Source organism: Scyliorhinus canicula, chromosome 15 (genome assembly GCF_902713615.1).
Source record: "Scyliorhinus canicula chromosome 15, sScyCan1.1, whole genome shotgun sequence".
NCBI classification, from domain to species: Eukaryota; Metazoa; Chordata; class Chondrichthyes; order Carcharhiniformes; family Scyliorhinidae; genus Scyliorhinus; species Scyliorhinus canicula.
The window spans coordinates 105,465,826-105,482,836 of record NC_052160.1 but is presented as its reverse complement, the minus strand read 5'-3'; the positions used below and the strand labels follow the sequence as shown (position 1 = coordinate 105,482,836).

General features: G+C 43.0%; 1 protein-coding gene across 1 annotated transcript in view; it reads right to left on the bottom strand.

Annotated features, from left to right (window-relative positions):
- Positions 1-229: 229 nt before the first annotated feature.
- The window catches only part of LOC119978256 (cysteine and glycine-rich protein 1-like), a 46,181-nt gene continuing 29,399 nt past the window's right edge, over positions 230-17,011 (bottom strand). Inside the window, exons 3-6 of the mRNA XM_038819736.1 lie at positions 13,628-13,796; positions 9,521-9,650; positions 8,407-8,500; positions 230-2,729 (exon numbers count right to left, since the gene is read on the bottom strand). Coding sequence (XP_038675664.1) covers positions 2,653-2,729; positions 8,407-8,500; positions 9,521-9,650; positions 13,628-13,796 — 470 coding nt within the window. The 3' untranslated portion in view covers positions 230-2,652. The remainder of the gene's footprint in view (positions 2,730-8,406; positions 8,501-9,520; positions 9,651-13,627; positions 13,797-17,011) is intronic.

Below are 17,011 nucleotides of genomic sequence, written 5' to 3'. Positions count from 1 at the left end.
AGAGCAATAGGCAAGTCACCTAAAAATCCTTATGTATTTTTTCAAAGCTGTATTATTATTAATAGCATTTGGAAAGCTTCTCCCCTGCAACCCTCCCCCCCCCCCCCCCCCCTCCCGAGAGATATAAGATATTTTGTGAACTAACACCCTCCTCCTGCAGTGCCATGTTTTAGTCAGCTCCTTCCTGCAAGCAGGATTCAACACTGAAGGGAATGTCCTTCCTTCCTTCTTATGCTAACAATGGGTGGGATTCTCCGCCTCGTCCGCCCAGCGACTGAAGAATCCTGCCCGACATCAATGGCCTTCTCCATTGTATGCGGCTCACCCGCAGCGTTCTTGCGGCGGACAGGGCGGGAGAATCCAGCCCAATGTGTTTCTAGCTCAATATTAAAAACTTTGAAATACTGGTCCTTTCTCGGTTATACCAAATTGGCTTTTAAAAAAACATGCACCAAGATGCATAAAAATAAAACAATTGACTGCTGTGGGAGGAGTCCAGCAGGCTTTTAATAAGTTTTGTGAGTTTTAGAAGCTATTGCTTTCATGTACATGAAAAAATAAATAAATATGGGCATGTTGAGAAAAATTCATTGCTTACAAGCTACAACTGAGATTTTATTTGTAAAGTTTTATATACTATTATAATCTGTGAATAAGAAATCTACGGTCCAATTTATCTGGAGCTAAATTTACACTTAACTCCCTGGATGAGGAACACAGGAATTTAACCAAATATATCTTCCAGGATCTCAATTTTAAAATTTAAGAGGATTCTCCTGAAAGCAAAGAACTTGTCACAGTGAACTTAGTCATAAGTAAGCGTTAATATGAGCTTTAACCATTAAATTACTATATAAAAAAACAGTTGGTAAAATTTTCTTCAGTAACTAAATCTAAGTAAACTTACTTTAGCCATTGTCACATTTTACATTATTTGGAGGAGAGACTTAACAGTAATAAGCAAAAAGACTGGGTGTTTAAAAGGGTGTGTAGCTGATACGTGCCAAACCCCACTCTCTGCATTTGTTTGTGTTCTCATACACACTCCTCAGGTCAATACACTTTGCAGCGCAACTCATTCATCTCTCCAAGAGCCTCACAGTCCCATCTAAGTTCCCAACATTCATCCTAATGCTCTTGCCCTCTCACACCCATGCCTCACAGTTGCCCTCCATAAATACTGGGTGGGATTCTCTGGCCCACCATTCACATGTTTCGCGGCATGCTCTGTTGGCTGGCAGTGGGATTCTATATTCCCGCCACTTGTCAATGGGATTTCCCAATGTAGTCACCTGATACCGCCGGTGGGAAAAGTGAATTGCAACAACCTGAGATTTTGGCTACTGTCTTTTTCTCTTCTCCACACAAGTCATTGAAATCAATCACACACTTCTGCTTTCTGTCCTTACAGAGGAAGAGAGTACACAACTTTCCAAGAAGCAGAGGTTCAGGAGGAGGGCACTATCCTTAGTGACAGGTGGCCTCAGCCACCAGTAATGCAGATTCACCTGCTCTGCTTGCAAGGAGGTCTTGTTCAATGAGACTTCAGATGTAGGCAGAGACCGTTGTGAGCATCCCAAACTCTGGAAGCACTCATGGAAGACGCAGAATAAATCATCTGCCTGCAGGCCTCCAGTTGGGGGTTTCCCCTCCCTCCAGCTGGATCTCAGTAGCTTTACCCTCTGCCACGTGGAGGGGTATTTGGCTAAGAAGGCAGTATTGCATTTTGTCTTGCCCCTCAGAGGTTCAAGGTGCATCTCTATAAGTTGTTCTTATACAGTGGCAAAGGCTGGCAGCAGAGAAGTGTAGCTGAAGGTGCAGGATAGGTAAAATGCTTTCCGACAAGCTGTCAATCACCTGTCAAGCAGTAGTTGCATTCTCTGAGAATGCTCGGGGTAACTGCTCAAAGCCTTTCCAGCTTGTCAATTTCAGTGAAAATACTCTTCTCACTGCTCACTTGAGGGTGACCAGGGGGACAAGGTGACCAGGTTACGAGAGGACAAGAGGATGCCAATATCAGCAGCGAATTGCTGACAAATTGGGAAACAGGTCTTCTGGCCGAGAAATCCAGAAGTGATGGTTAAATAGATTTTGTTTCTTTAGTTAAGTTAATAACTCAGCCAAAAAATCCAAAGGGTTGCTCCTCATTATACCTAACAGAAACCTGGATTGGGTCCCAACACCAATTTAAGTTTAACTTCCCATGCGCTTAAAAACTGTCTTCCTCTTGCCCAGGAAAACTCCACCCCCATTCCATTTGGTAGAATAGTGCAGAACAAAACCTAAGTATGGAGGGGCAAGAATTATAACCGTCATGATCTACCTTGCAAATCCAAATGACCATGTAGCCAATCATCACCAATGAATTCAATGCACTAAAATTAAATTCTGGCACCATATTCATTTCCATTTTGTCATATTAACCTTAAAACACTAGTTTTACTGGATCTGGATAACCACTGTGCCATTAAAGATAGTATATGAAGTAACTTGTGCAAAGCAATACAGAATTTTTAGAAAACATTTGCAGCTTATAACACGCATATAGTGTTGTGACCTGAACTACTATTAATAATGGAACACTGAAAATACATTGTAGCTAAGATCTACACTGGAGTGTAGCTTGCTTCAGTTTCAGTCTTTCGCTATGCTTCACTGGGTGTTAGCGAGTGCACCAGCTCCTTGACCAAAGCCAAATCCTTTAGGTCCAAAGTTTTTGCTATAACAAGCTATGGAAGAATAGAAAATTTGAATTAGGCATACTGATAAAAATAGACTTTGTAATTATTTAATACTCATTTAAAAGATGTATGACTGTATGAAAACAACATCCACGCCACTATTTAACCCAAGTGATTAATTCCAAAAGCTGAAGTTATGTTAGGCACTGGGCGTCATGGTGGTGCAGTGGTCAGCACTGCTGTCTCACACCGCCGAGGACCCAGGTTAGATCCCGGGCACGGGTCACTGTCCATGTGGAGTTTGTACATTCTCGCCGTATCTGCGGGGTCTCACCCCCACAATCCAAAGATCTGCAGGGTAGGTGGATTGGCCGTGATAAATTGCTCCTTCATTGGAAAAAGAAAAGAGTCGGGCCCTCTAAATTTATTTTTAAAAAGTTATGTCAGGCACAAGAGGCAAGTTAAGTGGAATATCTTTACCTAAAGGGTACTGGACATGTGGAATAGTAGGACCATTGAAGCAAATTGTATAAATGGGCTCAGGAGGCTGTAATTAATTTAGCTGTGTCCCACAGCACGGTAGCATTGTGGATAGCGCAATTGCTTCACAGCTCCAGGGTCCCAGGTTCGATTCCGGCTTGGGTCACTGTCTGTGCGGAGTCTGCACATCCTCCCCGTGTGTGCGTGGGTTTCCTCCGGGAGCTCCGGTTTCCTCCCACAGTCCAAAGATGTGCAGGTTAGGTGGATTGGCCATGATAAATTGCCCTTAGTGTCCAAAATTGCCTTTAGTGTTGGGTGGGGTTACTGGGTTATGGGGATAGGGTGGAGGTGCTAACCTTGGGTAGGGTGCTCTTTCCAAGAGCCGGGCAGACTTGATGGGCCGAATGGCCTCCTTCTGCACTGTAAATTCTATGAAAAAGCCAAGCCCTTGTGACAGCCTGATTATTGTCCAACCTCACTGGATAACCACTAGATGAGGTACAGAAGATCATTGAGGAATAACCACGAGATGAGGTACAGAAGATCATTCATTATTGGGGAACTTTAAGTAATGCTCATTGAATTTGGAGGATGGATAAAAAGGAAATTTAGACTAACGCAAAATACCAAGAGATGTAGATTATTACTATTTCAGATACTTGACTTGACAAGTGTGCAGAAAGGTATACATTCTCAAACCTTGAGAGGTATTCTGTTAAAAGATTCCAACATTAGGATAATATAATGGGACAAATTTCCCATACTGTATATTAGCTCAGAGTAACATCTCTGTTCATCCAAATTAACAGTGTGCCTATATATTACATACACATAAAAACTGTTCAACTTAGATGAGAGGACACATTTAGAAACGTAAATGACCAAGTTTCAATCATGCAATACCTAAGACCTCAACATGCTTGGAGTGGCAATCAGCGTCGGATTGCCCCTCCATAACCATTTCCCGAGATCTAGGCAGGACAGTATTCTCACAGGCTGGGTACTGAAATCCCCGCCCCCTTTCTTGCTGCACTAGCTGCCATAAAGCAGGTAGGTTGAAAGGTCTAAGTGAAAATGACAGTCTAGGAAGAAGGAAGGTGCCTAAGGTCAGTGGATAGAATTTGGGGTATGGGAAGGATTGGAGGTGGGGTGTTGGTGTCGCAGGTCAGGTCAGGTGAGGAGTCCATCTGGTCAGGTCGGGGAAGTTAGTTGGCGCTCCGCTTTGTTGGGTGGGGTTGGGGGGGTGGTGCAGGGGGAAGAGGCCTGTGCACGGATCGGTCAGGGTCTTTCAAATAGTTATGCAGAAGGCATAGTGGCACAGTGGTTAGGGCTGCTGCCTCACAGAGCCAGGGACCGGGTTCGATTCCAGCCTTGGGTGACTGTGGGGAAGTTGCACTTTCCAGCCCATGTTTACCTGGGTTTCCTCCAGGTGCTCTGGTTTCCTCCCAGAGTCCACATATGTGCAGGTTAGGTGGATTGGCCATGCTATAATTGGGGTCATAGGATAGGGCAGGGTAGTGGGCCTAGGTAGGGTGCTCTTTCAGGGGTCAGCACAGACTCTATGGGCTGAACGGTCTCTTTCTTCACTGTAGGGATTCTATGGATAGAAGAGATTTTAATTCTTCTAACTTTTACTGTGTAAATTTGAGTAAACCTGGTAGAACCATCCAAAATCAATGCTTTAAATCGCTTTTATGAATGGTTCACAGAACAATGTAAAGGTTTACTTGGGAATTTCTGAGCGGGATTTCCTAGTGCATCTTTTGGGTACCCCCGAAAACTGATGCTGGGCACTTGAGGCCCATTATTTCTTCAGGTCATTATATTTGCTGAAAAACCAACATGGCTGAAAATTTACACTTTGCGAGAACTATTCAGAATGTCCGGAGATTGTGGATTGTATATTAAAAAAGGGTCCTGCCACCGTAGGAGATACAGTACTCGGGTACTAAGTGGGAACCTTATTTCAAAATATCTTTGTCTCCGTCTGAACAGGGAAAGACCACCAACTCCCTTTTGAAGTTGTTGCTGCTCATTAACAGGGGAAAGATGTGAAAATTGGGTGGGGAGGAACGTTGGATGGGGAGGAACAAAAAAAAACCAAAAAAAAAAAACCAACATAAGTGTACTTTACCTGAATGCTTGTAGTATTCGAAATAAAGTAAATGAGTTGGTGGCACAAATCATCGTAAATGACTATGATTTAGTAGCCATTACTGAAACATGGTTAAAGGATGGTCACGACTGGGAGTTAAATATCCGAGGGTATCAAACTATTCGGAAGGACAGAGTGGATGGTAAGGGAGGTGGTGTTGCTCTGTTATTTAAGGATGACATCCGGGCAATAGTAAGGGATGACATCGGTGCTATGGGGGATAAGGTTGAATCCATTTGGGTGGAAATCAGGAATAGTAAGGCGAAAAAGTCACTGATAGGAGTAGTCTATCGGCCACCAAATAGTAACGAGATGGTGGGGCAGGCAATAAACAAAGAGATAACTGATGCATGTAGAAATGGTACAGCAGTTATCATGGGGGATTTTAATCTACATGTCGATTGGTTTAACCAGGTCGGTCAAGGCAACCGTGAGGAGGAGTTTATAGAATGTATCCGCGATAGTTTCCTAGAACAGTATGTAATGGAACCTACGAGGGAACAAGCGGTCCTAGATCTTGTCCTGTATAATGAGACAGGATTGATTCATGATCTCATAGTTAGGGATCCTCTCGGAAGGAGCGATCACAATATGGTGGAATTTAAAATACAGATGGAGGGTGAGAAAGTAAAATCAAATACTAGTGTTTTGTGTTTAAACAAAGGAGATTACAAGGGGATGAGAGAAGAACTAGCTAAGGTAGACTGGGAGCTAAGACTTTATGGTGGAACAGTTGAGGAACAGTGGAGAACCTTCCAAGCGATTTTTCACAGTGCTCAGCAAAGGTTTATACCAACAAAAAGGAAGGACGGAAGAAAGAGGGAAAATCGACCGTGGATATCTAAGGAAATAAGGGAGAGTATCAAATTGAAGGAAAAAGCATATAAAGTGGCAAAGATTGCTGGGAGATTAGAGGACTGGGAAATCTTTAGGGGGCAACAGAAAGCTACTAAAAAAGCTATAAAGAAGAGTAAGATAGAGTATGAGAGTAAACTTGCTCAGAATATAAAAACAGACAGTAAAAGTTTTTACAAATAGACAAAAAAGAGTGGCTAAGGTAAATATTGGTCCTTTAGAGGATGAGAAGGGAGTTTTAATAATGGGAAATGAGGAAATGGCTGAGGAACTGAACAGGTTTTTTGGGTCGGTCTTCACAGTGGAAGACACAAATAACATGCCAGCGACTGATAAAAATGAGGCTATGACAGGTGAGGACCTTGAGAGGATTGTTATCACTAAGGAGGGCGTGATGGGCAAGCTAATGGGGCTAAAGGTAGACAAGTCTCCTGGCCCTGATGGAATGCATCCCAGAGTGCTAAAAGAGATGGCAAGGGAAATTGCAGATGCACTAGTGATAATTTACCGAAATTCACTAGACTCTGGGGTGGTCCCGGTGGATTGGAAATTAGCAAACGTGACGCCACTGTTTAAAAAAGGAGGTAGGCAGAAAGCAGGAAATTATAGGCCAGTGAGTTTAACTTCGGTAATAGGGAAGATGCTGGAATCTATCATCAAGGAAGAAATTGCGAGGTATCTGGATAGAAATTGTCCCATTGGGCAGACGCAGCATGGGTTCGTAAAAGGCAGGTCATGCCTAACTAATTTAGTGGAATTTTTTGAGCACATTACCAGTGCAGTAGATAACGGGGAGCCGATGGATGTGGTATATCTGGATTTCCAGAAAGCCTTTGACAAGGTGCCACACAAAAGGTTGCTGCATAAGATAAAGATGTATGGCATTAAGGGTAAAGTAGTAGCATGGATAGAGGATTGGTTAATTAATAGAAAGCAAAGTTGGGATAAATGGGTGTTTCTCTGGTTGGCAATCAGTAGCTAGTGGTGTCCCTCAGGGATCCGTGTTGGGCCCACAATTGTTCACAATTTACATTGATGATTTGGAGTTGGGGACCAAGGGCAATGTGTCCAAGTTTGCAGATGACACTAAGATGAGTGGTAAAGCGAAAAGTGCAGAGGATACTGGAAGTCTGCAGAGGGATTTGGATAGGTTAAGTGAATGGGCTCGGGTCTGGCAGATGGAATACAATGTTGACAAATGTGAGGTTATCCATTTTGGTAGGAATAACAGCAAACGGGATTATTATTTAAACGATAAAATATTAAAGCATGCCGCTGTTCAGAGAGACTTGGGTGTGCTAGTGCATGAGTCACAGAAGGTTGGTTTACAAGTGCAACAGGTGATTAAGAAGGCAAATGGAATTTTGTCCTTCATTGCTAGAGGGATGAAGTTTAAGACTAGGGAGGTTATGTTCCAATTGTATAAGGTGTTAGTGCGGCCACACCTGGAGTATTGTGTTCAGTTTTGGTCTCCTTACTTGAGAAAGGACGTACTGGCGCTGGAGGGTGTGCAGAGGAGATTCACTAGGTTAATCCCAGAGCTGAAGGGGTTGGATTATGAGATGAGGTTGAGTGGACTGGGACTGTACTCGTTGGAATTTAGAAGGAGGAGCGGGGGATGTTATAGAAACATTTAAAATTATGAAGGGAATAGATAGGATAGATGCGGGCAGGTTGTTTCCACTGGCGGGTGACAGCAGAACTAGGGGGCATAGCTTCAAAATAAGGGGAAGTAGATTTAGGACTGAGTTTAGGAGGAACTTCTTCACCCAAAGGGTTGTGAATCTATGGAATTCCTTGCCCAGTGAAGCAGTTGAGGCTCCTTCATTACATGTTTTTAAGGTAAATATAGATAGTTTTTTGAAGAATAAAGGGATTAAGGGTTATGGTGTTCGGGCCGGAAAGTGGAGCTGAGTCCACAAAAGATCAGCCATGATCTAATTGAATGGCGGAGCAGGCTCGAGGAGCCAGATGGCCTACTCCTGCTCCTAGTTCTTATGTTCTTATGTTAGAACATTGTTGAGCTATATTTCTGCAGCTCGCACAGCTATTTAGCAGCTGAAAGTGTTGCAAACTCAAATTGTGAGAATTATATCTTACAGTTCTTTGTTCTCAAAAAACAAATCCTGGCAATGGACTGATAATGTTAGGAACCTGAATTATTTTACTTGTTTCAGATTTTTCCAAAGACTGGAATTTTGGAGTTGCAGCTAACAATCAAAAACAGAATCAAACCTTTGCAATAGATCTCGCCATCCTTGTCAGCCAATGTTGTGGACTCCAGGCCTTTACCACATTTAGCACAGCGGAAGCACAGCTTGTGCCAGGCCTAACAGAGGCAAACACAGAGCAATTAATCAATCAGGACGATAAAAACTTTTGCCAGAGTTTTCCAAGCTGCAAGTCCACCAAAGTTTTCATCCCATTCACAATGATTACTGCCATGAACCAAATTTAATTGCCACCACTGAAGTGCTATCCATGGCATAAAAGTATAATGGGCAGGTTCCGAGGCAAGGCAGTGGAGCAGGTGGCTGGTCATGAAATTGAATGGATGGGATTCTTCCAGGAAAGCTGTGCGCCCAAACCCAGATGCAATTTCACATTTGGGCAGGCAGGGTTTCACCTATTAAGGTCCTTAAGTGGACATCTTGCCCAGCCTCAATTTGTAGGCTCATTTCAAAGCCCCCTCAGAGTTGGCACCTCCCCCCAAAAGGCATTGGAGCTCTGGACTTAGACCCACCCATCTCCCCCAACCTCCTGCCCCCACAATGCATTGGAGCTCCAGGATCCCCCTACCAATCTTCCAGGGCAACCCCTACCCTCCCAACCCGGGACTCTAGGGCACATCTTTGCAACGTTCCTGGGGCTTAGTCTCAGGTAGACATTCAATACCACTTCCAGTCACTGCAGTGTTGCGCCTGGCAGATAAATGTCAGTGGAAATTCGAGAGTTGGCAGGGCGTTGATCGCTTGCCTTCCTTTAAACTCTATCCATTATATGGCTGATGGAAAGAAAACGTTTGGGCCATGTGGAGAAAAAGCACAATAGAAGACAACAGGGTTTCATCATTCTGGTTTCTGCAGAGAAAAATCACCTTTCAATCTCAATCTGAAGTTATTTATTTCAAATTATGAATTCAAATTAAATTTGTGCAAAATGCAACTTCCTGTGTCACTTTGTTTAAACTTGAATTGTGGGATAATTTGAATCATTTCAACAAAAGGAATGTATGACTTTTTAAATAATATTTTTATCTTCTATCCTCAAATAGCATAACTGTGCAAACAAAAAGCCTGGACAGAAAAGAGTGCATACCAATTTCTATTATTTTAGAGAATCCTATTACCTTGCCAGCTCCAATAATTTTCTCAGCAGCATAAACTGACTGTCCACATCTGGGGCACTTTTCCGAACTGCCAAACCTCTGAGCAAACTTGGATTCATTGACATTGGTCGTGGGGCAATGAGGTGAAGCCCTGTAAATGCAAATTTCTACGCTGAAAATAGGAAGCTATAAAATCATCCAATTAACCATCATGAATCACAAATGGAGACATAGAAAACTTCATCCTACTTTCCCATTTCCGCAACCTCCGGCTAAGCTCATCTTTGAATCTATTTTTTTAAATATGTGTGCACATTTTAAAAATGTATTTTCTTGGTTTACATTTAATCCTGTCTTCATGGCCGGGGCTGGGATTGGCCTCATGACACCTGGTCCTATTCCTGATGTCGGTTGAAAGGGGTAAGGATGGCTGAGACCATTGGGTCACCCCCCCCTCCGGAGCCTGGATTATTGGCCACCCATCTTTGAGTGGGACAGCATGTTAGAGGTAATGAGGTTTCATGCTTTGATCGTTGGTATTCATGAAAGATCCTGAAGATTGCTCATCATTTTTGATCCTGCTTTATCCTTGATTCTACTTTCTTTGTGTGATAGTTGAGAAGTCTTTATCCTGATGATGGTCTCAGTTGTTATCCTAGACTTTGCTCCTGAGAATTGTATTGTCTGTTGATGTTGTCAATATATTTGCATGCAGGGAAGTGAATTATTTGGGTGTGATGTCCTGCACAGTTAGTTATCCTGATTTGATAGCTTTACATCATATAATGCTGAATGTTGAGTTTGGGATTTGTACTCAGTCTCTTTATCCTAATGTATGCTTGGCGGGAGGCTGAGCAGAGCTGGAGCGGGAAGAGGGGTGGAGTTGGTAGGATTAGTTCTGTCCTCACTATGTTTGAGGAAGGTCACCCCTCCCCTGGGTGTGAGGTAGTGACTTAATATTGTTTGGAGCTTTCCCTTTCTGGGCCCAAGCAGACAGTGTGTTATCCTGTTGAGGACTGGGGCTTGTGTAGCTCCCCATGAGGGACAGTTCAGTCATTTCTCCTGTTCTTGGTTGCTAAGTGTGATGGTAATCTTTGTGGCTTCGTTCTCCTGACTTTCTATTTGGCAATGGTGCCAAGTTAGGACAGGTTTTGCTCCGGGATCAGTGATCAGCATCCTACTACTTCCCAGAAGGGTGTATCCTTTTTTTTCCAATGGGTAACCCTGGGTTGAGACTTGAGGCTTGGTGATGCCTGATCCTCCCCTTGTCATCCTGCAGTTAGATCACGTCTAACTCTTGTGGCCCGGGACTGGAGAAGACTGTAATTTGAGCTGTGAGTGAGAGTCAATTTCCTCTTCAGCTCCGAGATCCTCAGGATATTGTTTTCTTCTTTCTGTCATTTTGTCTTGTAGCTATCGATACGATGTAGGCCTGTGCTGTTGCCTATATCCTGGTGTAGATGGGTCTTACAAAGGGAATATCTTGGAGATTTTGTCCCTGATTCATCAGATCTTATTTGTTCCCATTCTTGCATTGGCTATTGTTGTGCGCTGTACCTGGTGTACATTATTACCTGGGGCTATCCTTTTCTTGTTTTGTTGACGACTCCAATAAAAAGGACTTCTTTCTTTTTTAAAGTGACTCAACCAAACAGAAGATTAGTTGGGGCTGGTTTAGCACTGGGCTAAAGAGCTAGCTTTTAAAGCAGACCAAGGCAGGCCAGCAGCACAGTTCAATTCCTGTACCAGCCTCCCCAAACAGGCGCCGGAATGTAGTGACTAGGGGCTTTTCACAGTAACTTCTGTAGTAATCCACGGGAGGCAGGAGTTCCGTCACCACACCAATATTTATTTACAATAACGATATTACAGGAGCAGCTACAAACAGTGCTGCTAGCAGTCCAGTCAACTTAAGACTGCTCACAAAGCCTACACAGGTGATTATATGGGCCCCCTCAATGAGCTATCATTGAGGGAGCTCATACTCCAATTGGCCAACCAATAAAGCCAATTGGAGTTCATTACAACTTCATTTGAAGCCGCCTTGTGACAATAAGCGATTTTCATTTAATTTTTCATTTCAAGATGATTCTGCTTTATATAAGCAAAACAATCACATGCATGATGGTCCTGTAATATACTCACAGCATGGCAAGCTTTTCATGAACTCATGTAAATCTATGGTAGTATCTTACTCAACTAAGAACATAAATTAAATATTAAACAAAATGTAAACAATACGGACTTGGTTAAGTTGTGCTGCCCCAGATTGTTCTTCATTTTAAAATTCTGGTTTAAATCCTAAATCCCATTTAGTCTTGAGGACAATTGTGGCCACATTAAAAAAATCTCTGCAAGTCTTGTACTGTTTGTGAACATTTCATGCACCATTTCTCCATAAATGATGTCACTCAAGGTGATTGTCATAGCCAATAACTGGGAAATATTTCAGTGCTGATAAATGGAAACAGGTTTAGGCAAGCGGGTAACTCAAAGACTAACATCAATGTCACTTCAATTTTTATTGTTTTCCAGTGGGCTCTTGTGGGGTAGCCGTCCATTTTTGGGATGTAGGTTTCAAGCAGCACAGTGGTTAGCACTGCTGCCTCATAGTGCGAGGGATCAAAGTTAAATTCGGGCCCTGGGTGACTGTCTAGAGTGGAGTTTGCACATTCTCCCCAGGTCCTCGTGAGTTTCCTCCCACAGTCCAATGATGTGCAGGTTAGGTGAAATGACAATGCTAATTTGCCACTTAATGTACAGGGTTTAGGTTAAGGAGTTATTGGGATAGGGCGGGGTAGTGGGCTTGGGTGGAATGCTGTTTCAGGGCTCGATGCAGACTCGATGGGCTGAATGGCTTCCTTCTGCACTGTAGGTATTCTGTAATAAAACGCCCAATATCCCAGCTATGGTTGGGGACTCATTCCCCAACAAGGGAAAACATTCATTTGCAAATCATTCATTTATCACTTGAGAAATGGGCAACTCACAGTTAGAAGTTAGTGTGTGCAGGGGTGTTGGGTCCTGTCAGATGTCATTTTCAGCTTGGTCTCCAAATGGAACACCAGCATAGTTGTTCCCCTCAGGCACAAGGCTGCTCAGAATGTAAATCCAAATCCTATTTGTACAATCCTACATTCAAATTTTGAGATGCAAAGGCTGGGTACCAGCCTGACACTGCCAAGGTTTTGAGGTGGCACTGCCACTGGACAGGGGTACTGCCAGGTTGTCACTGCCCAGGTACCAAGCTAGCATTCTTTGTGTGCATGTGATTGGGGCAGGGTTGCCCAGCGTGGGTGGTGTGGGGACTCTCCCATGTTGCGTTTGGGTTGGGGGAGGTAGGGGATTTTTTCTGTGGGCCTCTGAGATCTCTCGCTACAATGGTGAGTTCTGGCGAATGGAGCACCCTGTTATAAAAAATGGGGCTATGAGCAGCTTCAGCCACACATTCCCCATTTAGGCCCCTTATTCAAAGTGGGTAGCGTTGAATAGCCATGCGTGTTTCGGTAGTGTGAGTGCCGGGAAATACATGGCTAAACATGCTCACCAGGTAACTTTGTTCCCTTTTGGGAATGGCGCGCCCATCTTTTGCAACCCAGAATTGAGAAAAAAGTTATTTAATTTTAAACTTGTCATGATATTTTCATATAAAATTAAAATGTTATTGTTTAAAGCATCATCTAGGCAAGGTTAAATAAAACGGTCAGTAATCTAGACAGCTTTGTTGGAGGTTTGATCTGTTGTGACATGACAGAGAACAAGTTAAATTGAAAAAGAGCAGAAAGACCAGTTGAGACCTATGATAATGCGCAACTGATTAAGTTACTAGAAGACTCAGATCATAATCACCTCAGCAGTTAATTATGTAAATTATCAGCCTGAAAGCTCATTTACCGTAAGTGGAAATTGGGAACAGGTGAGACTGCTGAGAGATAGCACAAACAGAAATGGATAAAAAGGTAATACTTCCTATAAAGCAATAATAACCATATGTGTTAAAAAAAAATTAGCAGGAGAAAAAGGGATCATTTGACAAAAACTATGGTGAAGTTCATGCCTAGGCTTGACTGCATCTTGCTCATCTCACTGTAACATTGCAATAAAGGCAGCAGATTGAACTTCACTTACTGCACAGGTTTTATTCCCTGATTTGCTCCAGTATCCATGTTCAGAGTACCTGCACCTTGGCCATAACCATATCCTTTGGGTCCATACTTCCTTCCATAGCATGCTTTGCAATATATTTCGTCTCCATGCACAGCTAATGTGGTGCTGTCAAGGTTCTTCTTACAGCCCACTGAAAACAAACCAGAGGATTGTTAATAGATGGGAGTCTTTCAGCACCTGGTGAATAGAATGTAGCATAGAAGCGAGCAAGGTGAAATACCTAACCACTGATATCCAAAAACAGGTTTGTGCACATAGCAGCAAGATCTGGTATGCCGCCACACATTTCTAAATGGCAGAGGCTCCCGATTGAATAATTTACCATTTTATTGTATCAATGAAGTGACAACCATTCCCTACCTTGAAAAAAGTACTTCACTCATTTCACTTTTTAATTGCACACACACGGCACATTCCTATTGTCTTAGATTTTGAGGCTCAGAAAAATAAATATCAGGACATCATATTATAAGACTCTGGATTCTCATAATCATGATTGAATCAGCTAATTGCCTGCTGGACCATGCCAAATTGCACAAGTCTCGGGATTTCTCATAATGACAAGTGAATTAGCTCATTACCTGCTGAACAACACCAAAGTAATAACCTTTATTAACATCTCAAGTAGGCTTACATTACACTGCAATGAAGTTACTGTGAAAATCCTCTAATCTCCACACTCCGGCGCCTGTTTGGTAAACGGAGGGAGAATTCAGAATGTCCAATTCACCTGAAACAGACGTCTTTTGGGACTTGTGGGAGGAAACCGGAGCGCCGAAAGGAAACCCACGCAGGCACAGGGAGAACATGAAGACTCCACACAGACAAATCTCCGGGACTCGGGCAACGAGATTCTCACAGGCACCAAAGCTTGGAATAAGCTGGTTGAAGCTAAATTGATGAACGTGGAGCCAGGGACCTTTAAAATGGCAAAAACTTACCTTTTCCACCAGGAATGTGGAAACAAATTTCTATTTTGAATGTCAAAGGCAAAATTGTGAACCGAGTGTAGCTTGAGTAAACAAGGTAATTTGGAATGGCATCACAAGACTATGCATGCAAAATTTAAAGAACATATCCTTTCAAACAGTGCAATTCAGACGTAGAAAGTTGGGAGCTAAAGGGAATTTTGAAAGCTCAGCAGTCCCTCTTTTCAAAACCTATAGCTAAAGGCAAGGCTAACAAAGAGGCTTTTTTTGCATTTGTCATCTGCTGGCGAAACATAAGAAACCATTCACTGATGGCAAAGTTTCAAAAACATTCCAATTAAGGGGTAATTTAGCGTCGCCAATCCACCTACCTTGCACATCTTTGGGCCGTGGGGGGTGAGACTCACGCAGACACAGAGAGAATGTGCAAACTCCACACAGACAGTGACACGGAGCCAGGACTGAACCCAGGTCATCGTGCCGGAAGGCAGCAGTGCTAACTACTGCGCCACCATGCCGCCCCTCCAATGGCAAAGTTATCAAAGGTGCTATGATAATGACTGCTGGCACTTGATTCAAAGACTTGAAAAACAAAGATGAAATTACGACAGCCAACAAAAGCATGCCGCTTGGCGCTTTAACAGTAACCAAAAGGGTGGAATTGTGGTCGAAAGACGTCTCAGCAAATACACCAAGATTTATCAGGCTGTGAATGTTTCTCATTTAATTTGCATGAATCAGTAGACATGATTGAGAAAGCCATGCCATGTGAACAACAACATTCAAAGACTTAACAACAAAGGAGGACTTTCTTTTTGCCCCTCTAAGAAACGACAAGAGGCGAGGATGTCTACAATGAATTCAAGAAGTGTGACAGAGAAAACCATTCCAATCAAGAAATTGGTTTCAATCACAACCGATGATGCATCGGCAATGCTGGGTGTCAATGAAGTCTTCAATGCATATTGCAAAAATGATCCTGAATTTCCCTCCTTTGTCAATACCAATGTGTTATCCACCAAAAAGATGAGCAATCAAGATTATATTGACTTTTCTCATGTAATGACAGTTGTTTACAAGATTGTCAACTTGATTCATGCAAGAGCTCGGCAGCACCGCTTGCTCAAGTCGTTATTCAATTAGATTGATGCCATCTATGGTGAACTAATCCTTCATGTAGATGTAAAGTGGTCAAGTCGAGGAAAATTCCTCCAGAGATCTTTTAGGTCTATTCCCTGAAATTGTCGACTTTACTAAATCAAGTATGTGTAAGGTCCTCCCTGTTTGTTCCTGTTTATTTCCATATTTCCCCTTTCTTTGATTTTTGCTGTTACATTTTTGATCCATGGACAATTAATGGACCTCTGACTTTAACGGAAAGCAGTTTGTAACTGGACTGTGCCTTTGAATTCAAACAGAGGATTGCAGCAGCAGGGAATATCAGTGAGAACTCGATTTGATTGATTTGGCTCATGGCCAATGAATTAGCAAAAAGGTTGGGTGCTCTGACCGGTAACAGGTGGTGATTGGACCTGATCTCACTGCTCTGCTTTATCAGTGTCACAAGACTTATGCTTCCATTTCACTTTCGGTTCTGCAGGCTGGATGGAGGACTCTAACCAACTCACTCCAGGAATATCCAGTTAAGTCTCACCAAAAGGCCACAATGTGAACCACATCTGCAGACGTGGCTGTGCAAGTAGAATCCAGAATATGATAACTCTCTCTAAGATCAGGCTGATGTGAAGCCAAAGGCCTCTCCTAGAAAAGCAATGAGTAAGATATACTGCTGGGCTGCAAAGAAAGATCATTACAAGCTGTGGACCAGAGAATTTAAACTGTGCTCATACTATGAAGAAGGTGTGCTGAAGAACCTATTAACTGAAACCAGTGTGCTTGTCTTTTGACCTTAAATTGTATTATTTTTACCCCTTTCCATCCCTCTGTGTTTGTCTGTCTTGTGTGTGTGTGTGTGTGTGGATAGAGGGCAGTTAAGAGGGGAGTCAGGTATTAGTTTGACATTAAGCAGGTATGGTTGCTGTATATTTCATATTTGTTCCAGTTATAAATAAACAGTAATTGTGTTTAAATTTACAAATCTGCTGACTGTAATTATTGGGCAGCCAACGGCCAAAACTTTTGGGTATTCTTATTCGAATTATTGGTGAAATCACTTGTGACTCTGGGGCGTGTGGGGCTGGAATTGACTGTGCAGTAGCCCAGGATTTCGTAACACAAGAAATCTGAGGCGCGATTCTCCCAAAGGGAGACAAAGTGCCGCCGCCGGAGTGAAAACCGAAGTGTTTCACTTCGGCATCAGAGGTCGCTCCTCGCCCCCTATTCTCCCACCCCCAGGGGGCTAGGAGCGGGGGCACGTCAATCTCGTGCGCCGGGCCTTGACGCCCACGTCAAAGCG